At 47.4% G+C, this 26,434-nt stretch overlaps 1 protein-coding gene across 2 annotated transcripts in view; it reads left to right on the forward strand.

The window, feature by feature from the left end:
* The window catches only part of Caper (RNA-binding protein 39-like protein Caper), a 96,343-nt gene that overhangs the window by 15,232 nt on the left and 54,677 nt on the right, over window positions 1-26,434 (forward strand). The window contains exon 5 of one of the 2 annotated variants that reach the window (XM_050193602.3): window positions 1,699-1,749. The exons of the other annotated variant lie outside the window; for it this stretch is intronic. Within the exon in view, the coding sequence (XP_050049559.1) occupies window positions 1,699-1,749 (51 nt within the window). The remainder of the gene's footprint in view (window positions 1-1,698; window positions 1,750-26,434) is intronic. 2 annotated transcript variants of the gene reach the window in all.

Consider the following 26,434-nt stretch of genomic DNA (forward strand, 5'->3'; position numbering starts at 1 on the left):
TAGTGCAGTCACTTTTTGAGTGTTTTCAAGGCCGAGTCTATATTGGGGATGAGGACTTGCGGAGTCACCACCTGTCGGAAGCGCCTCCCTTGCGTTCTCTCAAAGCGAGGGAAGTTTTTTACTGTCGAAGTAATAATCTTGCGCAAACTGAAAGCACAGAATTGTTTACAGACGTTATCTCTTTACAGAATATGTACAGTGAATGCCACTGCGCGCAGTCGCCACGATTGAGTCTCCCGAACCAGCTTCTTGCGTGAAAAGCAGGCAGATGCTGAGAGTAAACTATGTGGCATATGTTCTTATAGTGGGCGGTCTGTATAACCAAATGGCGCATAACAGAACGAAGCCTCAATGCATGCAGCGATCGCATGGGTTCGCGGCGGCCGACTGCGCGTCTGCATGCATGTCCGCGCACAGTGTTTCGTTTTCACTGAGAGTGTTTTCGCACCATGCTGTGAGCTTTAGGCCGCAGCATGTGAGCATTTGACAGTCCACAAGAAACCATTGTTGCGTGAACGTTATCAGAGCTGTTCAAAGACAATTTTGTTTTAACAAGGGACTTCGACGCCTACGGCGACTGGGATGTGCCGTCGTGATGATTCAATATTTTTTTCTTCTTCTAAATTCTTGGACGTATTAATATTATTTCTAACGTTGAAATCATAACACAAACATGACCATATGCCATGCCTTTTTTAATGTGCGTGTTACCGCTCCCTTACTGTTCCAGTGAACTTGCCAGTATCTAGCATCAACAAGTTCATAGACCCAACCGGCATGACATTAACTGAGCAGTGGGCATGGGCGAGCGTCTCGGTGTGCGTTTTCTGCTACTCCGGTGCTACTCCGGTGTGCGTTTTCTGCTACTACGGTGTGCGTTTTCTGCTACGTTTTCTGAACATCGTGCAGTCCCGGTGTTGTAGCAGAAATCTTCCTCGCGTCTGTGCTTGCTGCATACCCGAGTTGTAGCCAATGGCTGTTTGCTGGTTCTAAGTTTCGCCAGCCAAGCTTCACGCAGCTCCTTGCCCTGCGGCTACGTGTGAATAAGGCTGACACCGGGCTCCGTTGCGTGCCTCCGGCACTGCAGCACCGAGCAGTAGCCTACCATGCTGCACGCCTCCAAAGGCAGCCACTACCTATTATTGTGATTTCAAATTTTGTCAAGCAGACACCCAAGGCGGTAAAGCCTCACCACTTAATCAGAACCGCGGCGCAGGTGAGACTTTGAACTTTCGTTTCAGCTCGCTTCGGCACTTCCGAAGCAGCCTCTGTGTCCACGTGATCCCTCATGCCACGTCATGCCGACGGTGGCGCCAGCTTTTCCAGGGGTGGAGCTCGCCCCCTATATATAACGAACTACTGATAGAACGACCACTTTTCACGGAGCTATTGAGTTCGCTATAAATGGGTTTGACTGTATAACAGCCGCCAAAATTTTAAATACCACACAGCATGCCAATAAATTTTCCGGACATATATGCACGTATTGCTTGCCACCATGACGACATGGCACCAAATTGTAACCTGATGAACCGCTGCTGTTTAGGCCTAGCAGTGCCTGGCAAAGCCACTGTTTAGGAGCTGCCTTTTGTGGCCAAGTTCCTGTGAAACTTGGTCATGATTGTACAAAAACTTAAAATCTGCAGAAAAAAGTAACCATAAATGACGGTGACCATAAATGAGGCACCTTTGTTTCAGGAGTCGCAGCCGAGACAGGCGGAGACGGCGTTCTATTTCACCCAGGCGAAGGTGCGTTCCCTCTTCTCTTCTCTCAGCAATGGATATAGCTGTAGTGCTGAAATGCAAGCTGCTCTAGTGGGTGGGGTCGTACGCACACCAGAGATATTGTCATCCATTATTTCCAGTGCCGTCTTTCTCATATCGTTGCCCTTGTAAGATACCAACCACAGCTGTTTTGGAGTTGGCTCCAGCATTTGAAGATTCAACGAATATGATATAAGCTCGTTAATTCACTACTCGTTAATTCAAAATTTAGGATAATTCGAAGTAGTCACTGCGGTCCGTCCAAGAATGTATTGAAAGCAATATGTAACACATCCCGCTTATTCACACTGAAATCCGCACCGCCACCAATAATTCGAACTCCGCATCATTGTGGATGGGGAGAGTGGTAGTGCGCGGGAGCACGCTGACGTCGCCGCGCGGGTCGCGCAGCTTTGCTTTTTCGATCAGCGGCAAGGACGATAACACCGTCGCCGCGCGCCGTGTTCTTTGTGTACGAGCGTGCGAGGATGAGCCGGCGAACGCGGCTCAATCTCGCGTGCGCGAGAGGGGAAGGTGGGGCGGAGCGTGCCCTCTCTTGTCGTGCGCGAGGCAGGGGGGTGAGGTGAGGCAGGGACGGAGGGACAATCTTCGGCGGCTGCTGCTTACGGCGCAGCCATGCGGCCGTTGCATCTTGAAAGCTATCTGTGACGTTGCCAAAGTGTGCGCCCGCGTGGGCCTCATCTTCAAAGCGATCTGCGATGTTTGCACAGTGCGCGTAGTGCCGGTAGCTTCATATGCAATGTGCTTTCTACGTTTCGTTTGTGTTGAAGCGAGAGCTGTACGAACGTCAATTCGCTCGCTACTACTGCTGCGTGTCCTGACTCCAGCGTTTTTCAGCGAGTTTCCGCGGCCATCGAGCGAGATGCGTTCATGCTTACCTGTGCGCGCGTGACACAGTGCTTGTTCATTTATTTCGTAAGCGAATGCTTACAAGTTTATAGGTTCGATAAAACTATTATCCTTACTTCGTATAGCTGTCTACTAATTTTCTATCGCAATGGATGCTTCGCTTTTCGGGCGAGTCTGCAACATTTATTTTTTTTTCTCCGCCCCATTCAGCGCGACGAACATGGAGCGAGAGCCATCTCGACATCGGGCGTGTCAGACCACGCTGGCCGCGTCCGGTTACGTTGGCTGTGCCAGTGCTTCGAAGTACAGACGTTGTTCACGCCAACGTGACGGAGCGTGTGCGTGCGTGCCCACGCCACGTGAGACTATATACGTGCCTTAACCGAACAATTTTTTTTCTCTGACTTTCATTAGTTCGAATTTTGTATAATTCGAATTTTCATAGCATCCTCGCGGAATTCGAATTAATGAGCTTTTACTGTACAGGGAATCATTCCCAGGCAATTAATTTGAGCATTGTACTCCTGCAGAAAGCTATGATATTCTTTTGTAGAATGGGTAATTTTGATTTTCTTGTGGAGATTATGTCTGGTATTAAAGCGTTGATGCTTACTGTAACAGTAGCAGACCAGAAAGCTCAACTGTAAGTAGTCATTATGAAGGTTGTTTTCCTTTCTTTTACAAGCGTCAAGCAGTGGCATCAAGGATGCCACTGTTTCAGGATAGAATAGATGCTTGTAGGCTGCTTGGGGAAGGCATAGGATGTGTGCAAAGCCTGATGAATGTAGTCAAAAGCAACAAACTTTGGCATTAACTGCAAAGGAAGGCGTTTTCCCGGGACCTGCAGCTTTACACATCCAAACAGTTTTCGGCTGCCGCTTTTGTTGCATGTTGTGGTCTACAGTCACTTGGTATTTCTCGATCACACATTTGCATCTGTGTAAAAGTGGCTTGCACTCTGGGTTTTTGAGAGAGTGATGCAGCATCTTGTTCCCAGACACTAGATGCGTCTGTTTGGCTAGCTTTGTTCGGTGTTTCAAACAGCTACAGCCGTGGCATCTATAAATTTAAATGCTGGACAAAAGTGATTCAAGAATGCTTGAGAAATTTAGCACTGCTTCTGGCACACACATGTCATACTGTTTGGAAAAAAAGCTTCAAGGAATGCACGTCCAGGGTGACAGCAAATGCAGCAGTGTGTGCAAAAGTGTGTGCTCTAAATGTCTATTCTGATTTTTATGAATGGCATCTTCGGAGGGTTGTTTTCGAGCACTCTAAAGCACTCCCAAATGAACAATACTCTTCAAATGGTCGAAAACTGGCACTCTGGCGACATTCGGATGGTTCTTTCTGATAGCTCAATTCCAGATAAGAGTGTTGACAGGTGCTCCCAGGAGCAGCTGAGGAGACTGGTCACTTTTCAGTCGCATTATCCCGTCCTTTTCTGTGGTTGGGCTGGGGAAGACGACTTTCGCTCCTCTTATAGGGAGGACGATTATTGGTGATGATAATCATGGGCAGCACCATGCAGCCTGTATCCATAGCTTGCTCCCCTTTCACTGCTCCAAAATGCAGCCAGCTGTTCTGCTGGTGCAGGATATCTCCACCTTGGATTCAGAGTGCCTCCAGAATCAGTCCACTCAGATTCGAACGATGACAGCGACCGTCCGAAGGTGCCATAAAATTGAGCCAGTGGTTCAAAAAAGTCTCAGTTTCGCCCCAAAGGCGAAGCATTGATTGCGATAGCAAATTAGTAAATAGCTATACGAAGTAAGGATAGTAGTTTTATTGGTCGTATAAACTTGGAAACATTCGCTTACTATCATATTAACTTGCATAATGATCGCACTGCTGAATCTTGTCATCAAAATTCGATTTTTTTTCTTTCCCGTTTAATGATCGCACCCTGAACTTGTCGAAGCGATATTTTGTGTGCCAAGTCTAGCTAATGATTATTGCACTTACCATCTGTAGAATGCTGTTGAATGCTGCGTGAACGACTTTTCAAGACATACCAAGTGGTCTGCACGCACCAAACATTCTTAAGGCAGGACGCGGCCATTGAAAACCAAAAAAATAGCGAAAAAGCCTATTTTTGGAAAACCACATATTCGGGCAGTATGTCTTATAAACGACCATTTCTGTAAATATCAAGGTCTAATTCATCGCGAAACTATTTCAAATAAAGTTTATAACGAGCTGCGGCAACCCTCGAGCGGCGAGCGAGCGCTCCAAATACCCCTATTTGGCGCAAACGGCATTTCTCCACCGCTCCCCCGAGTGCCGACATTTTGGTGTTGTTTTGTTTGTGCATTCTTGTGCTTTTTTTTTCCTCGCCACCCGTGGCGGTGGCGGCAGTGTGGGAGAGGCATAAATCTCTCATGATTGGAGGGCTCACGAGAGCTTTCAAGTTTCCCACAGCTGAGACTCTAAGCTGAGATTGGGCGAAGCGTGCGCTCCTCAAGGATGCGGGGGAGCCCACCACTCCCATTGACTGCTGCGTGCGATGACGTAGTGGTCTCCTGCCTAATGCATCTGGCTGTTGTCTGCTTTGGTTCCTCCATCGCCAGCGCCCTTTGTGTGTTCCGCTTGCCATCGTCTATCTTTGTAGCCGTTAGCATATTCTCCAAGTTTCTACCGTCTTTACGAGACGATTTTCAACTGTCTTTACGAGACCGTTGTTGCATTTTGCCTGCCGATTGTTGTGCGAGCGGCCACGATGCGCCCAAAGAAACTCAAGACGCTACACGCGTTTGGTGCAAGGAAGTGTTATATGAAGCTCGCCCGCATGGCAAAGCTAGCCGCTCACCCGCGCGCCAGCCATAATCGCAGCAATGGTTCCTGTGGGGCCGCTTCTGCTTCATCTACGCAAGAGCGTGGTTGCGTTGATGCATCTAGCAACGTGGCTCCTGCTCCACCGGTGCAAGAATTTGTCGTGACGAGTGCGCGTGGTGTCTCGTGATCATCGACAGCGGCTTCCACATCCTCTCTTTCATCTGCCTCGGACAGTGCGATTGCGTCGTCCACTGTTCACTTGAAAACACGTTTCTTGACGTGTGAGGGGAAAGAGGCGGTGGATAAAAAACTTGCTGCTGTGCAATGAGGACTTGGCGCTATGTCAGCGACGGAGCGAAACTTTCAAGGAATGGAGCGCGATCCTGAAGCTGCCACCGCTATAAGTGAAGGCGAGAAATTTCTCCTTGTGCAAATGGATGCCCTAGGTGACCTTCTATCCGGGACCTCGTGCCAGCGGTGCTTCGCAGATGACTCAATGGCCTTTGACGTGAATATAAAAGCCATTGTGGCAACAAAACAGATAGCAAAGGGACGAACAGCCCTCAATGACTTTTGGGCAGCGATGAACGTGTCCCATCGTGGCCTGCATCATAAGACTTTTCAGAAGCACTTGAAGAAATTCAGGGAACCGCAGACACAGTGCATAGACAAGTTCTATGCAGAATCTGCTTCTGCTGTGAAAACCACCTACAAGGAAATGGATCCATAATTCAGCAGAGATATCACAGTAAACTTTGATGGAACATGGCACAAGCGTGGCCACATGCCCCATATTGGAGTTGGTGCAGTAATTGAATATCATACGGGTGTAATCTTGGATGCCATTGTTTTATTGAACAGGTGCCTTGGTTTCCAAGTACGACCAAAGCCTGGAGACCCAGGCTATGCGAGCTGGCAGGAGGTTCATGTGTGCCAGAAAAACATTGACTCTAAGTCTGGGAGGATGGAGGTTGTGACAGCTGTTATCCTTTTGTCACGTTCGGTGCCCAAGCACAACCTCTGTTACACAATGCTCGTGTCTGACGGAGATACTGCCACCTTCTCTGCCCTTGTGCAAGAAAATGTTTATGGACTGGTCCCCATTTCGAAAGAGGAATGCCTGAACCACGTCCAGAAGAGGATGGGGACAGCACTGCGCAACCTTGTGCAGAAAAGTGACAAGGCTTTAGCAGGGAAGGGCAGTCTGACAAAGGCCCTTATCGACAAGTTGACCGACTATTATGGCTGCGCCCTACGGAACAATTTCAATGATGTGGCTGCAATGCAGCGTGCAGTGATGGCATCGTACCACGACGTGACATCGACGGACGAGGATCCTCACCACGACTTGTGCCCTGAGGGTGCGTACTCGTGGTGTCGTCATAACGCCAGCAAGAGTGATGGTGTGCCACCTCCGAAGCATCGGTACAATCTTCCAGGCTGTGTTGCAGAAGCACTGCTACCTGTTTATGAGCGCCTCTCACAGGCTTCTCTTCTGCAACGCTGCCTGGGAGCAAAGACGCAGAATGCATCAGAATCATTTCACTCTGTGCTGTGGTCCCTGATGGCCAAAGAGCAGCATGCGTCGCTGATTGCTATGAAGACAGCACTGCATGAGGCAGTTTTAAGATATAATGCTGGCTGCAACAGGGCCACTCAAGAGCTATGTTCACGAGTAGGGCTAACACCTGGCCACCTGGCCATTGATTGAGCCGAGAAAGATTCTCTGCGTTTGAAAAAGGCCAAGAAGTGATCGCAAGAGAAGGTGGAAAGGCGGCAAAAGAAGAAAGTGCCTAAGGACATCTCCAGTTACGCTGCAGGGTCATTTTAGACCAATATATGTGCTCAAAACTTTCAAAGCTCATTTTCTCAAAATGACTTTTTGGGCTGGTGAGGCTGCTTGTTCCAGCCATATCTCTTTAACCGCTCATCAGATTTCCATGTTTCCTTTTTATTGTGTATCTGAATAAATTTCTGAGGGCAAGACAAGCCCATTTCATTTATATATTGTGTCTGTGATTTGTGATATTTAATCAAAATTTGATGGATAAAATCTTAATCACTAACACTAAATTCAGTGGTCTGCTCAAATTCTTCAGCAAGGAAATTTTAAAAAAGGGCTCCGTCTTGCCCTGAGGTATCCATCTGGGAATCATCATACTGAATTTCACAGTTGCAGCACCTTTTGAAGATTCTCCAGGCCGGGAATGAGAAATCCATGTGCACCATTCTGATATATTGCTGCAACTTGAGAACCAGTGAACATAACTGCATGAACTTTTGTAGTTCTACTAATGCTTTTGCTATGAGTCTATCCTGAAAAGATATCCCAATAAACAAGAAAGTTCGTATCTGAGGGTAGCCTCTCCCCATTTCATGCCCCATTTCATGCCCCATTTCATGCCCCATTTCATGCCCCCAATGGGGCAGATGCCCCATTTCATTCCTTTCATCACTTTCCGCACTCATGAAAAAAAAAAAAGCTACAACCAAACTTGCCTTGGCTTTATTATATGTAGGCTTTATAATGGTTGTGGTCAACAACAACAAAAAAGGCGCCTTTCGATTCTTCTCGTCTGTACTTGTGGGCACGCAACAAATCGCGAGCGGCAACGATAGTAGCCACGTTTACACCGATACGTTAGAAGTGTACCCTATTCATATGCCGACGCTTGTAACACAGCTAAGATATTCGGGCACCCTTAGCGGAAATGTGCCTTATTAGGATAGCAGTGAAGACAAATGCCACAGTTTCCGCAGCATGCCCGCCATGTGTTTTTATGTCACGGGCAGCTAAGCACGCCCATCTTCGTTTCTGTCCCCTCTAAGTGGACATGGCTACGTTGTTGCCGCAAACTTGCCGATATTAACGATATTATTCATTACTGGTAAGGAAAAAACTGTTTCAATGCATGAATGCACTCATGAGAAAAAAAAGAATCCTGTTCTGCTGGCCACCTGTCACGAATTTCAGCGCTCCAGAAATGGACAGAGACACAAATGAAATATGTTAAAGAACATTTATCTCGAAGAAAAAAAAAAAAAAATTAACTACCCTGGCACACTATAAACACTATATACACTAGACACACTCCAAGAACTAGCTACAGTGAAACCTCGTTAAACCATAGTTGACCGGAGTTCGGAAAAAGAATGTACTAAACTGTAGTACTGCTTAACCGAAATAACATGAGATCGCCCACTTACCTGTCAAAAAACAGAACTCAGAGAGACTGCGATAAAAGGGTGAAAAAGATGCAGCATTTGTTCAGTTCGTGCGACAAGAGTGTTATTTTCGTTTGATGCCGCAGTGGCCTAGCAGCGACGACAGCGGCCTCAAACTTGCTGAAGCTGCAAGCCAGCTTTTCAGCCAGCCCCCTTTTCTCGGCAAACACTCACTTGGCAGATTCCTCGTTGGTGTTACGTATCGTCCGTGCACGTGCACGGTAGCACTGCAGAAGTTGCGGGGCACAGTTTTTATTGTGGGATGCTGTTCTCGTGGCGACGATTGCATTCGTGAGGCTGGCGTAACGCGCAGTTTCTGCCACTGTCGGGCTTGAATCACCTGTGCTGTCCCTTTCTGTGTTGTCCTCATCACTGTCGCTAGTCGACACTTCGGCAACGACAGAGGCAACGATGGCAAAAAGTCGAACCTCGTAGCCGACATCTCTTCGCGGTCGCCGCAGTGCCGGTGAGCAACTTCTTCGCATTCCAAATGCCACACACCGTAGTCAACAGCAGATGCCGGTTGCGTGCCAGCGCCAACTTCTTAGTGTCACGTTCGATAGTACGAACATGGCACGAACAATGTCTAATTTTTTTTCTATGCTGAGCACCCGGCATCTTCTTTATGCGAGCTTCGGCATGACGCGAGTCCTTGGTTGCATGACGCCACAACGCTCTCTGGCACGGCGCCGAAATGATGTTGATGTTGATGTGGCTTCACGCACAAATGCATGGGCTGCTTGGAGGCTGTTGTTCCGAACTCTGAGGCTTGTTCTGCTAGGCCGCACAATGGAGACGACGCACTGCCGTGTTTGCGCGATGAAAAGTGGAAACACCACGTGTTAACCGAAATGTACGCAGTAAGCTGGTACAGTTTATGCAGATACAAAACACATTATGTTCAATGGCCGCTGAGTCGGGGATTTGACTTTACTACTTTTGAAACGAAACTACTGTTTATGCGGGTACGGTTTAATTAGGTTTTACTCTATACACATCAAAAACAAACAAGCCTTCAACTACGTATTGTTCCTCCACTCGACTAACCAAAGCGACGTCACGTGCAAATGAACGTTCTGACCATCGCCAGTTGTGTCGAACTCCATCCCAGCGTGGCAAAAGGACGTTTGCCAGCGTTGTTCCGACGCAGCGTGGGCGTTGACCTCCAACAAGAGTGATGCAGTTGTAGTCTTCCGCAGAGACCCGCGTGGGACCAAAGGCGTTCTGGGCCAGTTGGTAATTGTGCCACTGACGTGGCCAGGTGATTGCCTTCGTGTCATGGGACAGCAACCGGTTACGGCAGTGTGGGGTTGAACTGGGGCCGCGGAACACAGCCACGGTGACGAACGTCCCCTCTCCGGTCCGTGGTCCCCGCAGCTGCTATCTCCCGTCTCCAGAGCACAGCTGGAGAAGCCAGTCTTGCTTCTCTATCACGTCAGCAATGCCAGCTCATCTCCACCTGCGTCTCCTTTTTCTTCATTTCTTCTTCTTTCGCACTTGACGTGCTTCTCGCCTGCGGGTCCCTTCTCCTTTTCGTTGACAGGCGTCTGTCTTTTTCACATTGTCACACAGGTCTTGCCGGTGACTCGTGACACCACCATTTTTGTTTTGGTGTCCCGCACTGTTACAGTGGCAGCCGCCTGTTATGTTGACCTGTTGTCATCCTGCAGTAATTGTGGGATGAAAAAAAATTTTTCTTTTCGCAGGAAATTTAACCCGCGTAATGATCGCACCCCTGAATTTGTGTCAATTTTTTTTTTTACAAGAAAGTGCAATCATTATGCGAGTAAATACGGTAACTGAATTAACAAGCATGGTGTCAGCTTGGACAAACAAACATGAACACATCACACTGAATGAGCGCAGACACTCGCTGTGAAAACGCTGGTGTGAGGAAGTGCAGCAGCAGCAGCGAGTGAAGTGGCCTTCGTGCAGTCTGTCGCTTTAAGGGGGGAGGCTACCCTGGAGACCGAACTTTCTTATTTTTTAAGATACCCAGATGAAACTTTCAGGGTACGTTCACACCACCGAACTATGAGGAACTGCCAAGTTTTATGAAGATATGTTTATTAGTTCCAGAGTTATTGAGGTCTAACTAGGTGATTCATGTATATGCCTGAGGAAGAGCCTGGAGAAATGCCAGGACATCGTAGGAAGCTGAAATTCACTGTGATGATCCCTTGATAGATATCCCAGGGGGCTAAAGAGCCCTTTTCTTTAATTTCCCCTCCAAAAAATTTTAAGACAACATTGAATTTGATGTAGCCAGTAATGACCACATTCATCAAAAATTAATTGCTTATTATAAATTAACTGCACCAGCTTTAAAAAAAAAGAAGCCTGTTACCCCCTGGCAAAGTCATTCAGGAACAGAATTAAAAAAACGGCATACAAATCTGAAGAGTGGTTCTTGAGATATCGCCTTCCCCAGCACCACTACTAGCGAAAAAATCCATTCCGAGAAAACAGGCCTTAAAGTTGAACCCATGTGTTTTTTTTATTAGAAAGCTCCTGTGGAGCTTCTAATTAGCTCTTGCGGCTCCAGGCACACTCAGTGTGTCGGATTTTCGACTGGCGACAGCCGAAAGCACAGTTCCGCCACCAAAAAGCGTCTACGCAGTCGGCACTCGCTGCGGGAGATCGGAAGTTCGATGCTCGTACAAGACGCATATCGCGCTCCCGTGCACCGAACATCTGCACTGTCTTGGGCTTTGCTGGCATCGCGTGCAGCGAAGAACTAGCGAAAAAAAAAAAATAAGCTGAGCAAATAATCTAAAAGATAGCGCAAGTCGATGAGCAGCGCGCAAGCTCATGTTGAGGTGGACGGAGCAACGGGCAACAGCGACGCAAGCGCGGCATCAAAGGGAGCAGGCGCCGCCGCCCGCGCAGCAGCCAATGGCAGGCGCGATTTAGCCCGCGAAATTTGAACGCGCTGCTCCGGCCAATCAGCGCTCCGCATCACATTGTGGGAAAACGCCAATAGCGCCTCAACCGCGCCGAAGATGCCATTTTGCAAGGCGGCAAAACAGAGACAAAGAATCCATGGTCAAAACGACACCAAGATGGCGCGGGCAGGCCGCATGGGCCGGGAATGGCGCGCGCGCGCGCGCGAAGTTTGACTTCATTTCGGCATTTGCACGTGTTTTTTGGGCCGCGTTGGCCTCAAAGGTAGCGTTATTTTTGGTACTTTACGGTTGAATTAGGTGCTGATAATTACGGAACAGGTAGTCTATGAGACATACAACCCAAAAATATGGTTTTTCAAAAATCGACCTTTTCGCGATTTTTCGGTTTTCAAGGGCCGCGTCCCCCCTTAATGCAAGAGCGGCGAGAACACAACGTGTACAAAGGTATGTCCGTTTGTAGATCCCTTTCAAGATAAGGCGCACGCTACTGTGCAAAATAAGCACTTGTTGGCAGAGTCGAAGCCACCCCCCTCCCTCTCTCGCTGTCTCCCCGCTTTCCTCCATATATGGTGCGATCCTCAGTTCCCCTTATGCCTGGTTGCGAAATGCGTAGTTGCTGCCGGAGCACATTGCTGCTCGCCCTCCCTCTCTCCCATCCCCCCACCTTTCGTGTGACTTAATGTAAGTGGCATTGTGTGTCGAACCCTTTCGGTACCATAATGTGTGCAAGAGAAGGGAATTTCAAATGGCGGTCGGTACCTAAAGGGATACAGTCATATGGTTGAATTACAAGTGACTACTTGCGAATGAATGCACCTCAAATTGCGCACTGTGAGACCAAGAAGTGCCAAAGCAGAGCAGCGTCATGTTCCGTATAAAGTCCAATTGCAATAAGATCATGTGATGCCCTGCACGCTGTGTGTTTTGGGTGCGAGTGAAAGCGTGTGAGGGTGAACCAAGAAGGATTGTGGCTTGATCAGAGCAATCTTGCTACAGGAGCAAGGAGAAAGGGGGAGGGGGGGCATCTCTGTCAGCATGGCACACAGAGTGCAAAGAGTTGCATGCCGAGATGACGTGGCATCATGTGTGCTGTCTTCCCACGCATTTAGTATTGGAGGTTGCATAATCAAGTTTCAGATACACATTGAAGTGAGAGGCAGACAAACCATTCGCTCCCTGCTGCTGGCGCTTTTCATGATAGCGTTGTCCCACATTAGGCGGACACTATCAGCCAGGATGGCAAAGTGGACGTGAAAGCATAGCTTGCTTTGCTTCGTACCGCCAATGTGAAGACATCGTCGACACTGTATGAAATTGTATCTTTTGTCGCCGACACTCAAAAAAAAAAAATCATGATTAAAATTTACGGTCTCTCCCATGTGAGAATATCGATTGCCAACTGTACTTATTTGCATAAAGCTTTGAATTTCAATGTAACGAAATTTTGATGCAGCAAAGCAAATTGCTGATTTTAACAACTTAATTATATCAAGGTTTAACTGTGGTTAATCAGTCTTATGAGAGCCCTGGCCTGCAAGTCAAGACTGTCGCTCTAGTGTTCTATACCTTTAGGTTAACACAAGCATTCTCATTGACCTCAGTCTCGGAAGCCTTATTTTAACTATTGTAGTGAGTCAATGATAGAACAAGGAATAATTGTTCATTTACTGTTATGAATTGCCCACTTCACTCCTTGCAACATCGTGGAAAAAATTGTTTGGATTCTACTGCTCCTCTAATAACACTGTGCAAAGTACTGCAGACTACCACCGGCATGATAACCCTCAAAACACTGTACTCTGAAGTGCTCTTTCTCACACTACCTATACTAAATCCTTGTTTTCATGGAAATGTTCTTCCTGCTGCTGTCTTACCGTATTTACTCGCATAATGATTGCACCCCTGAATTTTGTCGTCAAAATTAGTTTTTTTTTTATTTCCCGTGTAATTATCCCACCCCGAACTTGCCGCAGCGATATGTCGTATGCCAAGTCTAGCTAATAATGATCGCGCTTACCATCTGTCGAATGCTATGCGAACGACTCAAGGCAAACCAATCGGTCTGCATGCACCAAACATTCTTAAGTAGATGCCTCATTTCATTACGTTCATCACTTTCCGCACTTCCATGACTAAAAAAAAAAAAAGCTGCAACCAAACTTGCCTTTATTATGTCTAAGCTTTATAATGGTTGTAGTCAACAACAAAAAAGGCGCCTTTCGATTCTTCTAATCTGCACTCGTGGGCATGCAACAAATCGCGAGCGGCAACGATAGTAGCCACGTATACACTGATACGTTAAAAGTGTAGCCTATCCATACGCCGACGCTTGTAACACAGCTAAGATATTCACCCACCCTTAGCGGAAACATGCCGTATTAGGATAGTAGTGAAGACAGATGCCGCAGTTTCTGCAGCATGCCGACCATGTGTTTCTGTCCCCTCAAAGTGGACATGGCTACGTTGTTGCCGCAAACTTGCCGATATTTACGATATTATTCATTACTAATACAGAAGAAACTGTTTCAATGCACGTGACGTACTCACGAGAAGAAAAGAAACTCTCGTTCGGTGCATTCGGCTTGCTCTGCCGGCTGCCATTTTTGTTTTGGTGTCCCGCAGCAAATGCGGGACGAAAATTTTTTTTTTCTTTTCGCGGGAAATTTAACCCGCATAATGATCGCACCCCTGATTTTGCATCAATTTTTCTGACAAAAAAGTACGATCATTATGCGAGTAAATACGGTATTTCAAGCAGCAGACGGTACAACAGCGTGTCCGTGCCAGGATCACTAGCTATCATGTATACTTTGTTTCATACATAGCCGGCAACACTACGACCAAAAAATAGAGCGCCACATATGAAAGATAGTTGTACGTGCCATTTTAATGTAAAATGATTGTATTTTTCTGTGTATAACCCACGTCCCTAATGACAACACCCTGAAAAAAAAAAGATATTGCATGTGAAACCCCCGAAAATAATTGCATACAACAGTGCTCATATCTTTTTAAAAACAGTCTCTATATTAAAAGCTCGTTAATTCGAATTCTACGGGGATGCTATGAAAATTCAAATTATAAAAAATTTGAACTAATGAAAGTCGGAAAATACAGATAGTAGCTTTATCGGCTGTATGAATGTGTAAACACTCGCTTACTAATTAAATAAGTAGGGTACCATGCGCGCATAGGTAAACATGAGCACATCTAGCTCGATGACTGTGGAAACTCGCTGAAAAATGCTGGAGTGAGGAATCATGAGTACCAACAAGCGAATTGACCTTTGTACAGCTCTTGCTTCAAAGCGAACGAAACATAGAAATCACATCGCATACGAAGCTACCGGCACTATTCGCACTCTGCGAACGTCGCAGATTGCTTTGAAGATGAGGCAATCCCCCCACCTCTTACCTGCCCCACTACCCTACTCCATCCATACCTGCCAACCCTCCCGATTCACCCGGGAGAATCCCGATTTTTGACTGAACTTTCCGATTGTACGATAACTATCTTATATCTCCCGAAAAGTGGTCTCTGTTCGTGCAATAATGGTTTTTGCGAAACCGGCACCACGGAATCTACAACCGCATCGTAATCGTCAGCATCACCAACAACGGCAGCACTAGCCCCATTGGTATCATTGACTAAGCAGCCAACTACAGCGCCTAGTAAGCTGACCAAAGCCAGAGCCAATGTAGTTCTTGCATTCCATGCATGTCTTCCTCCAAATGGACAGTTCGATTTTTGCACCCTTTGCGTAATCAGGCGGTCAACCAGTTCGTGCTTCTCCTCGCCGAGTGCTCCTACCAAGTTGGGTTGGCACGCCGCGATGCAGTTTTCGGGGGTCGGGCACCGGGCCTTCACGAAGTGCTTGCGAAAGCACGGAAGGAGGTCTGGTTCCATCTCACCCGGGAGTGGCACCGCTTGGGCGAGAAGAAGTTTCTCGAAGTGTGGGCCCCTCCTGCAGTGATTTTTGATGAGTCAGATGGAAAGCTATTCATTAAGTTATTATGCATGCTCCTAAGGTCGCTCGACTCGGCCGTGTGTGCCAGTCGATCTACGGGGTTTTGTTTGGTTCAGTGGAACCCAGAGCTGGAACCGGTGGTGGCGCACCCTTGGGTGGTCGCGCTGCTCCGCGGACGGCTTTGGCGCTCTCCATGGTTGTATGCCTTGGCCTCTTTAGCGTCAAGGCAGTCCGATGGTCAGTCAGGCTTGTGTCCTGTAAGACCGACATGGCTGTTTGTGTGTTGAGTGCAGTAACTCTGTGTTGCTGCACCACAACAGCCCCCTTGTCCGGGAAGGACCATTGGCCCGAACCAAAGCCTCCCGCCCAGTCAACCCGGGTTGAGGGGGGGAACCGGGGTCAATGTATCGAATGATGCTGGGTTGATGAGTACAGGAACGTTCATGGACGCGGCGCCTTCAAAGGTGCCAAGTCCTCTTCCCATCTGACAACGGTTCCTCCATGGTGCATCTTGTTGCTGCTGCTTTTGTGTATGATTAGTGTTGGCTAGGCCGTGTGTGCGGTGCACCGTGTAAAGTTAGATTTCTCGTGTGCTTGATGCCATGGCGCTACCAAAGTTGAAGAAAAGGTATTTGCAGAAGTTGTTGCGAACTTCTGAATTTCCATGCTTATTGACATCAAGAAAAGGAGAACATTTTGCATTTTTGTAGAACGTTTGGATGCGACGTCAGCGTGTCTCACGGTGTCAACGGCGACTTGAAACAGCACGTTTCCACGGCGAAGCATCAAAGCTATGTTCGTACTGCTGAGGAGCAAGGCAACATAGTGAACTTTCTCGGGAACAAGTGTGACGACAGTGTCATACTTGTGGAGTGGCTGTTTACGGGATTCCGCGTCGAACACAACCTACCCCTTAGTGTCAGCGACTACGTTGGGCCTCTTCCACGGAAAATATTTCCGAAATGAGACAAGGTGAAGTGCTATGGATGTAGATGCAACTCTGAAACGCAACTGTGAAAAATGCAGAGGTGGCCAACCTGAAATTTCACAGGCATCGCTCTCGAGTCTTCGTTTCTTTATTCAGAGTTTCCATCAGCTGCTGCCCCGAGACACCAATGAATCTGCTGAAGACGCGTTATTTGCTCTCGAAGCTGAATTTGCCACAATACAGGCGTACAGTCTTCCAGAGGACATCCTTAATGAAGAAAGGTGGGACATGCAGTGGTCTATGGTTGGAAAAATGAAAAACACTGATGGAAAACATGTTTCACCGAGTTGCTAAGGCCACCGGAAGTTAAAACAGTGATGCAACCCCCCCCCCCCTGTCGGCGCGAATAAAGTCTCCCGATTTTTTATCTCGCCAGGTTGGCAGGTATGCCCATCGCTCATCCACCCTTACCGAGCGATGGGAGACCTTGCTAACCAGCCCCGCCCGGGAAGACCAGCTCGTCCTGATCTCCAGGGGCCAGGCGGCTAGGGAAGCATATGGGTCCCGTGAAGAGGGAGCCACTTCCATTTACGGCGTCTAAGAAGATGTCGAGCTCGGCTCAATAAAGTTGTTTCTCTCTCATTCCCTCCACATGGGCGCGCACTTTGGCCACGTTGCAGACCGCTTTCAAGATATGGCGCCTGCATGGCCGCGCCGTAAGCAGCAGCCGCAGGAGAACTCCCCCTCTCTCCCTTCCTTCGCCTCACCCCAACGTCACCTAGACTGGATTTCCTCTAGGTGGCGTTGCTCACCCCCATGCCTTGCGTGCGACAGGAGAGACCACAAATCCGCCCCACCCCCGCACGCTTTCGGTCGCACATACAACATATAGCGCAGGGCGACAATTTTATCACCCTTGAGCTTTATACGGACCCTCACGGGAGAGAAGTGACCCGCAACAGAGGCATCCGCCATGCCATGGCCAGGCGCAAATGCGTCTCTCCCCACTGGGGCCTAAACAAAGGGCCACAGTTGGGAAAAGCAAAGCTACGTGGCTCGTGCGGCGATGCCAGCATCGCCAACGTGCTCCTGCGTATGAGCACTCTCCCCATCCACGATGGCGCAGAGTTCAAATTATTGGTGGCGGTGCGAATTTCAGTGTCAATTAGCAGGATGTGTTACATATTGCTTTCAATACATTGCTGGACTCACCGCAGTGGCTACTTCGAATTATCCAAAATTTCAAATTAACGAGTTGTGAATTAACGAGCTTTTACTGTATTTGCAGATTGACAAATTGTGCACAACATATTTTCGGCCAGTGGCTGTCTTCCCAACCTCTTCAATGACACTGATAATCCCCTGCTTCTGCTGTGCTGTGAAGGTGCCATTGGCACTACTTGCTTAGTCATAGGCCAAATAACAGAAATACAATGGAGTGGTGGGAGGTACAGATCACCTGCTCCGACCTGGCAAGACAAAAGACAGTGCATTTGCTTTCCGCTTTCTTCCTTTGTGCATGCCAGATTGAGCCGCAATCATTGGCTTCCCTCGCATGCTTTCACTCGCACATACAGCATACGACGCGCGGTGACAGTGTTATTGCCTTTGGACTTTGTATGGAACATCATGGCGATATCGGCGACAATGGCGACAATGGAGTGTCCATATATTTCCTGTCGCAGTAAAATTGACATACATGGGCTGTGTCTTGGTGTGCAAACACATGGTAAACTTTTGAGATCAAATCGAAACAAATGGATGAGTGGCAGAATCTAGTATCACATTGAATGTTTTTTATTATTATGCAGCGTTTTTCACCATTATAATAATGTTCACATCCTAGTATTTCGAATATCAAATTTCTGTCATTACACTGTACATGATGAAGCATGCTTTACCAAACGCACATGTGAAGCATAAGGAGCAAACAAGTAGTTTTTTAAACATGTCATCGTCCTTTGTCAGAATGAAACTTCAAAAGGCAATCTTCTGAGGCCAATAAGACTAAAACAAATTCACATCATCTACAGTGATAGTAGGGCGAAAAAGGCACTTTTTCTCAGGTTTAGAATAACTACAGAAAATGGTATCACCATCTCAATTATGTTTCACTTAACTGCACTATAGAACCTCGTTGATGCGATGCTGTTACATATGATTTCCCTGCACTACCGTTCACTACTAAAAACACAAAAAATTACCCAATACCGATAGGGTTTTTTTTTTTTTACTGATTTATATGTTTCTGGAAAAAACACTTCTTCGGTACCAACATTCGGCACATTGCCACACTGCGAGCATGTGATACGTTTCCAGCCACTAGATCCCTTATGTAAACAAGAAAAGGTTCAAAGCACATGCAATGAGAACCTTAGCAGCCCGTTGCAGCAGCTTCCCTGCAATACTTGGCTGCCCATCTTGCATGAAAATGCTGGTGTGAACTTGTTTTCTTATACTAGTACCAGGAAATCGCCTGCTGTTTCTTCCCATGTCGCATTCACAGCTATCGCCACCAACCCTACTGCAATAAGCATCTTCACCTATCCATTTCACAGTATGTGGGGTATAGTGCTGTTCGAAGCGTACTGCATGCTTTCAGTACGTGATAACCCAGACTCACTGCAGTTCCCTGCTGCATGCATCATGAAGTGAGCATTATGTTTCACTCTGGCACATCGCAGGCATCGTATTCCGGTGTCGTCAACCAGCTCGATTTCATTTCGGTTTCTCACTGCTATGACAACGTGCATCTCGAGGTCGCTTGGGCATCGCTCGCTGGCTTATGCGTTGTCGGCATCTGGCCCGTGCCGCAATAATTCCTGCTGAGTGGGAACGTCAAAACTTCACTTCCTCCTGAAGTGCCTCACTCGAAGAAGCTCCTGACACAGGTCGAATTCGAATAGTGCAAACATAAGTTTGCTCAAGCTGCAAGGATGACAACTTGCCTCTCAAGCCTCTCGGACCTCACCAGCTTGGTGCACACGGGCGTTTCGTGCTGCAGTGATTCGCGAAACGTCTCGCATTATGTAGCTGTCAACTACAGGCGAGTTTGTTAAGTTTTTAAAGACTTTGGATCATACGTTTGCTCAGTTAATACATTTTTTCTTGCATTTTTTTCGAAGACACATTGTTACGAGGAGAGGTTTAAAATATATTTACAGGGTAGTTGCAACACGTCCACTGGCATACAAGGCATGCAATATGGAAGCGAGGTCATGCGACATCAGCAAATGTTGTCGTCTTCTGTACTGTCCTCAGCTTCGTCTCTGGCAGTGCTTGGTAACATGACCCCTGGCAGTGAAGGCATCGTCCCAATGCTTGCTAGAGCTTCGGGAGTGGTACCGCTTGAGGCGGGTGATGTAGACAAAATCGGTGGAAGGTCGAGACATGGTGGAATCAAGAGGTATGATTTCATATGTGATGTCGGTCACTTGGCGCAAGACACATTATGGGCCAGAGTAAGGTGAAATCAACTTTTCACAAAGGCCAACTTGTGGTGGTGGTGTCTAAAGAAGGACCATATCATCAGGGTATCAGGGCATCGCGATGGTGGGCATCATAGAAGTGTCGTTGCTTTTCCTGTGAAGCGGTAAGGCGCAGGCATGCAATCTAGTGCACCTCTACAGCTCTGAAGATGGCGTCACGGCCGTATTTTGACATGTCAAGAAAGGCGGGAAGGTGTGTGTCAAATGGCAGCGTGGGATTTCTTCCGTACAAGAGGTAGAATGGCGAAAAACCTACAGAGTCATGTCGGGAGGAATTGTAGGCAGATGTTACCACGGGCAGGATGGCGTCCCAGTCATGGTGGTTTGCAGAAACATGCATAGCAAGCATGTCGGTGATAGTTATAATAAAGGGACAGACAACCGCTCAAAACATGAATCGAGATAACCCTGACTATCGTAGTGGCTAAAACGAGCCATGTTTTTCTCATTAAATGTGGATTTGTATATTTACTTCACCACTAAAAGTCGCGAAAAATGACCGTTGGCGCCCCACGTGGCAAAAACATGAAGCTGCATAAGAGGCCTACCATCTGACGTGTTACTAGTATACGGGGTTCCTGGTCTTTTTATTAGTATTGAAATGCAGTATGCTTTATATTTAAGTTTTTCCTGACTTACAGTGTACAGATAAGTGAGCAGAAAAGTGATGCTGCCTTCGCCTTCATTATCGATAAGTTGGCTTGGCTCGTCTATCGACAGAACAATGATGACGGGGGCCAGTCAGCCATGATGTAAGTGCGGTACAAATATAAGAAATGTCTGTACAGAAGTATGAACTTATTGCACCAGCTTTTTATTTTCAAAAGTGGTTGAAAAGGTCGAAATGCAGGTGGTTAACCACAGTTACACTCACTCCTGTGAAAGCAGAATGATGGGTGGCTTTGACAATTTGCGTGGTGGGCTATCAACATCGCTCTCGCTTCTCAGTGTTGCTGGAGGAGGGACTCTTACTTTTTTTATAGATGCTGCTGAGACCTGAACATTCTGTTAAATATCCACGCTCTTTTGAAGGTAACCGCTGCAGATGTAAACACTACTGAGGGTGAGCTTTGCATTGTGCCATAAAAACTAAGTCCTTAAAAATCAGTTGTCAGTCCCTTTAAGACGCTCTGTGAGGCCATTGGTCTGAGGGTGGTACGCCGTTTTCAATTTGTGTTTTGTAGCGCAGGAGTGCAAGAGATCTTGGACAACCTTTGATGTCAAATAGCAGCCCCAATCTGTGAGGAGCTGTCAAGGAGAGTACCGTGGTGAAGTATAACGTCTTTGAGGAGGAAGCCGGCGACGTCAGTTGTGCAGCTGGTTCGGAGAGCTTGAGTGGTTGCATACCGGGTCGTGTAGTCGGTAGCAACTGCTATCCACTTATTGCCGCAGGCAGATAGCGGATGACCTTGCTGAATCTGGGCAAAAACAGCGCCAATGCCGTGACCACTAGCATCTGTATGGATTTCAGTGGGTGCTGAAGGGTCAAAATGGGCTAAAATTGGGGAGCTTGTCAAAAGTCTGATGAGTGCTGTGAAGGCTACGTTCAGCCTGCTGCTGTCCCCACGCGTAAGCGACATCATTCTTTAAAAGCTCAGTGAGAGGGCGCATAATGTCAGCCAAATTTTGAGCAAAGCAACGAAAGTATGAGCATAATCCTATGAAGCTGTGAACATCCTTAACTGAGCACGGAACAGTGAAGTCTTGCACGGCTTGAACTTTGGCCAAGTCAGGTTGAATTTCATTGGCGTTTACAAGGTGCCTGAGAATGGTTATTTCACGATGACTGAAGTGACACTTCGGCGAGTTGAGCTGAAGTTTTGCAGCGCGATACACAACAAGGACAGTCGTGAGACGCTCAATGTGGGTTTCAGAGGTTGGAGCAAAAACTATTACATTGTCGAGATAACATAGGCAGGTAGTCCACATCAAGCCTCGGAGAAAGGTGTCCATCGTTCTCTCAATCGTCGTTGGGGCATTGTGAAGTCCAAAGGGCATGACTGAATTGAAAAAGTCCATCAGGCGTAATAAAGGCCATCTTCTCGCAATCCTTCTAATCAATAGTGATCTACCAGTAGCCCGGGTGGGGATCAATAGAAAAATATTTCGCCCCATGTAGACAGTCAAGTGGGTCATCGATACGAGGCAGTGGATACACATCCGTCTTGATCTTATTCAGATGGCGATAATCAACACAAAATCTCCAGGTTTTGTCTTTTTTCTTGACCAGGACAACTGGTGAGGCCCACGGGCTAGCGGAAGGCTCGATGATGTTCTTCAGCATCATTGCAACTTGCTGCTTTGAATGATAATGCGCTCTGCAGTAGACACGCGGTAGGGGCGGCGATGGACGGGACTTCATCACTGGTATGGATCCGATAAGTGACTATGGCTGTGTGGCCGAGCGGGCGGTCATCAAAATAAAAAATATTGCGATAACTAAACAGAATACACCTAAGGTCTTCAGTTTGAGCTGGAGAGATGTCGGTAGCAATCATTTTATCGACGTTGGAGTAGAGTGACAAAACTAAACGGGAACATGTGATAATAGGGCTGACAGAGGCAGAAATAGTGGGCGCGAGCGGAAATATCTGGTACTTGTGCAAAGGTGTCAGACGAGCCACTGCCACATTACCGGGAAGAACATGTGCAACAGGCCCAAAGTTGAGAACAAGAAGCCAAGTAGAATTATCGACAATGTTGACAACGGTACTTAGGAGCAAGATGCCATGCTGTAGAACAACGTCGACAAGCGGAGAAACGATGTAGTCGCCATCAGGAACATGTGGTCGAGCTTTAAAAGGTACAGCAGTAGCGGCTTGAGGCGGCAACCGAGGGAATTCAGCAGAAGACAGGGACGGATGATGTGCATCAGAAACAAAGTAACTGTCAGAAGGAAGGTACAACTGCATGACATCTGTAGTGTAGTCTATTAGGGCAGAATGGGTCGAAAGAAAGTCCAGCCCTAAAATCACGTCATGTGGACAATACTCTAACACAATAAATAAGATCGTGGTTTGATGGCCTGCAATCGTTACTCATGCTGTACACATGCCGACAACCGGTGGCGTACTGCCGTTGGCAACTCGTACTGTGCACGGTGTGGCAGGCGTGAGGACCTTTCAGAGTCTTTTGTGAAGGGCGGCAATCATTACAGACATCTGCACACCAGTGTCGACAAGGGACTTGACTGGGACTCCATCCACCTCAACGTCTAATATATTTCCAAGGGTAGGCAATGGGATCAGAAGATTTGCATGCTGGGTCGTTGATGCAGCATCACGTCTGGGAGCCGCACCGATTAGTTTTCCTGTGGCACAAACGCGGGGGAAGAACAGCGGGCCTGTGGTGAATGAGACCGATGACTAATACCCCTGTCTCACGCGAAGCTTTAATGTCATTTGAATGGCATTCGATGCATCGAATGCCATTCGGTCTCTTGCGGTGCTACACAGTAATATATAATGGCATTCGCAAATTATAGCAATGACGATCTGGAACAAAATTTGTGAAATTCAAAGAAATTTTGTGCCTATTAAACGTGTTTGAGAACTTTTGCAAGTACTTTTAAAACGGACGATAACATTTTGACACCAATTATCCACAACTAAAAGCACTTCGATCAACACATTCAATGTGGCCGACCGCCGCGACAAACTCCTGATGCAAAGAGTAATAACGCTTGAGCACAGCTCGTGGTGAAAATATCATTGCAGCAAAAATAATTATTCCTTTTTATAAGTCTAAAAAAATATCTTCGAACTTTGCTGATGCACGCATTATTTTTTCGCGTTGCGTATTGATGATGTCTATCTGGGGTCAAGAGTATACATTCGGTTCGAAATCGAATGCGAATGAGTTCCCCTAATTCATTTGATGGCAGATGTGATTCCATTCTAATGACATAAAATTTTCCTGTCTAAATCCTGATTAGTGGGATTATATGCGAATGCCATTCGATTCGAATGACATTAAATCTTCCCGTGTGACAGGGGTATTATGGGCAATGGTGACCTGCTGGTTCAGAAGGTCATAGGTACGTTGTCGGTATTTGTAGATGGAGGCACAAAGAAACGGGGACACCTTGAACAGGACTCGTCGAACACCGCCTGACTGTTGAACGAAACACCCTCGGTGCCACCGGAAATTAGAACAGTGAATGCACCCCCCCCCCCCCATTCCCCCCGCGTTGGCGCAAATAAAATGTCTCCCGATTTTTTATCTCGCCAGGTTGGCAGGTATGCATCCACAGAGTCATAGTTCTTGCAGATAAGCAGGTTGAATGCGTCATCTGCTATGCCCTTCAGGATGTGCCTAATCTTGTTATGTCTCGTTCATGTCTTTGTCATCTTTATGACAGAGCACGAGGACATCTTGAATATATGCCACGTAAGATTCTGTCGACGTTTGAGCACGGGCCGATAGCTCCTTCTTCGCTGCCAGCTGACGGCCTAAAGGCTTTCCAAAGAGGTCTAGAAGCTTCTGCTTGCAGACGCCCCAACTCGTTATGTTGGGTTTGTGGGTCTTGTACCCTGCTAGCACTGTGTCTCAGAGATAGAATATCACATTCGCTAGCATTAGTGTTAGGTCCCGCTGATTATTTTCGCTTACATGCTCATACCAGGAAACCCAGTCTTCAATGTCCGTACCATCGATGCCATTGAAGGTCCCAGCGTCTCCCGGCTGGGACAACACGACGGAAGTCATAGTCTGCGGCACCAGAGGTGGGCGGTTGGTCATTGTGGTGCTTTGGCTGCCAATCATCGTGTCAGAGCTCATGCGGTGACTGCTGCAGAGCTCCGTGTTGGTACCCCGCAAGTCCACCAAAATGTTGCGAGGTTGAGACAAGCACGAATGTTGTTTATGCAAGGCAAATGCTGAAGGCACCAGCTGACACTAGAACACGGTGGCTGAAGCGCCCCAGCAACAACACTTCTTCGTCGTCATCTCTTGTCAGCATGTCCTGTTCTGCATCGCGACAATATTATGCTGGAAATAAATTTTTTTATTGGAAAAAAATTGACCGACGATTATGATCCTTCCTAATGAAAATTTTGAGCGCAGCTGTTTACGTGTTTTGAATTCGCGATGTATTGTGGCAGAGAACTTGATTCTGAATGACAGGGTCCTCTCAGCAGCATCACTGAGCCTCTGTGGCAGACGAAGCACTTCCACTAGTTGTGTCGCTCATTGTTCAGAAAGAACTGCTTTTGTATTATGATTTATATTGTCATATGGTAGTGACAGTGAAGAACGACACAGTGTCGAAATTATGAGTTACAAATTGAACTCTTTATTGGGCGAACTTGTGCCCAGCAAAACAAGTAACACTCAATCACAAGGATAGCGGCGAGCAGAGTTGGCGATCGTCGAAAATTTGATCTGTGGGTCAAGCGCGTCGGCTTTTATACATCACAAGTTGAAGGTCGCAGTGTAATCGCTGCTGCCCACGTTGCTTCCAGAAAGTACTGCACAATTCAGGTCATGCATATAACCATATTGCAAAAAGCTTTTGTGACAACAGCCGACGGATAGAACAATCGATAATATTCAAGAAACTTCTGATACATGCGGGCGTTTCGTGCATTGAGGAATTATCGTTCACTTTTATACAGTGGAATCTCGATAATCCGAACTCGAAGGGGCCCGAAAATTTGTTCGCATTAAAAGAAGTTCGAATATAAAAGAAAGTCTTGTTCTTGAAGTATTCGTGCACCATAGCACAATGCACAAACGGTACGAGTCGTGAAATATCGCACCATGCAAGCAGACAGCGAGCGAGGACCATGAAACTGCCCACACTGGCCAACGCTCGCTTCCCAATAACTGCAGAAAAAGAAACTTCAAGGAGGAAGCTGGCGCGGGGCTGGTGGCGCCGGCGCGGAGGCGAGCACGCACGCGGACCGTCGAAGGTGAGGGAGTTGCAAGGGAGTTGACATGGATGGCGAGGGGAGCATAGTTGCGAGGAAGGGCACGAGGGAAGTGGGGGGGGGGGGATCTGCTTTCTTGCAAGCTTGATGGATGGTGCTAATTACCTCTGCCACCTAAGACTGCCACCGCTGCAGCAGAGTTGCTGAGGCCGGACTGGGTCTCTGCCGCTGCTTCCCTCTGCGTGCTCGCGTGCTTCGCCTGCTGACAGATCAGCACTGTGTTTACGTTCTTCGTCCTGCATTCTTAATGCGAGTAATGTCTTTTCAAGGTGACGAAGTCGTTTCCACTGATCATAATCATGTTGGTGCTTTCCCTTCTGTTAAAGCGTTGCTGCATTCAAAAGACAAGGAGAATGAGGTACTGGGTGTTGCCTTCGCGTCGTTGTATTCAGGGTCTGTTTTGTCGTACATAATCGGATATGGCGCACTGTCGCCAACAACCTTTTCATCGGGAGATCTCGGTTTAGACTCGCCATTGTAAAAAAGCAAGCGTGAGCGAAAGCTAATGTGAGCAGATGATAGTGTGAAACAGGCGGCACAGCTGAACTAGACGAGAGTACGAATACAGCGGTCGGATGGGT

This window comes from Dermacentor andersoni, chromosome 1 (genome assembly GCF_023375885.2).
Source record: "Dermacentor andersoni chromosome 1, qqDerAnde1_hic_scaffold, whole genome shotgun sequence".
Classification (NCBI taxonomy): Eukaryota; Metazoa; Arthropoda; class Arachnida; order Ixodida; family Ixodidae; genus Dermacentor; species Dermacentor andersoni.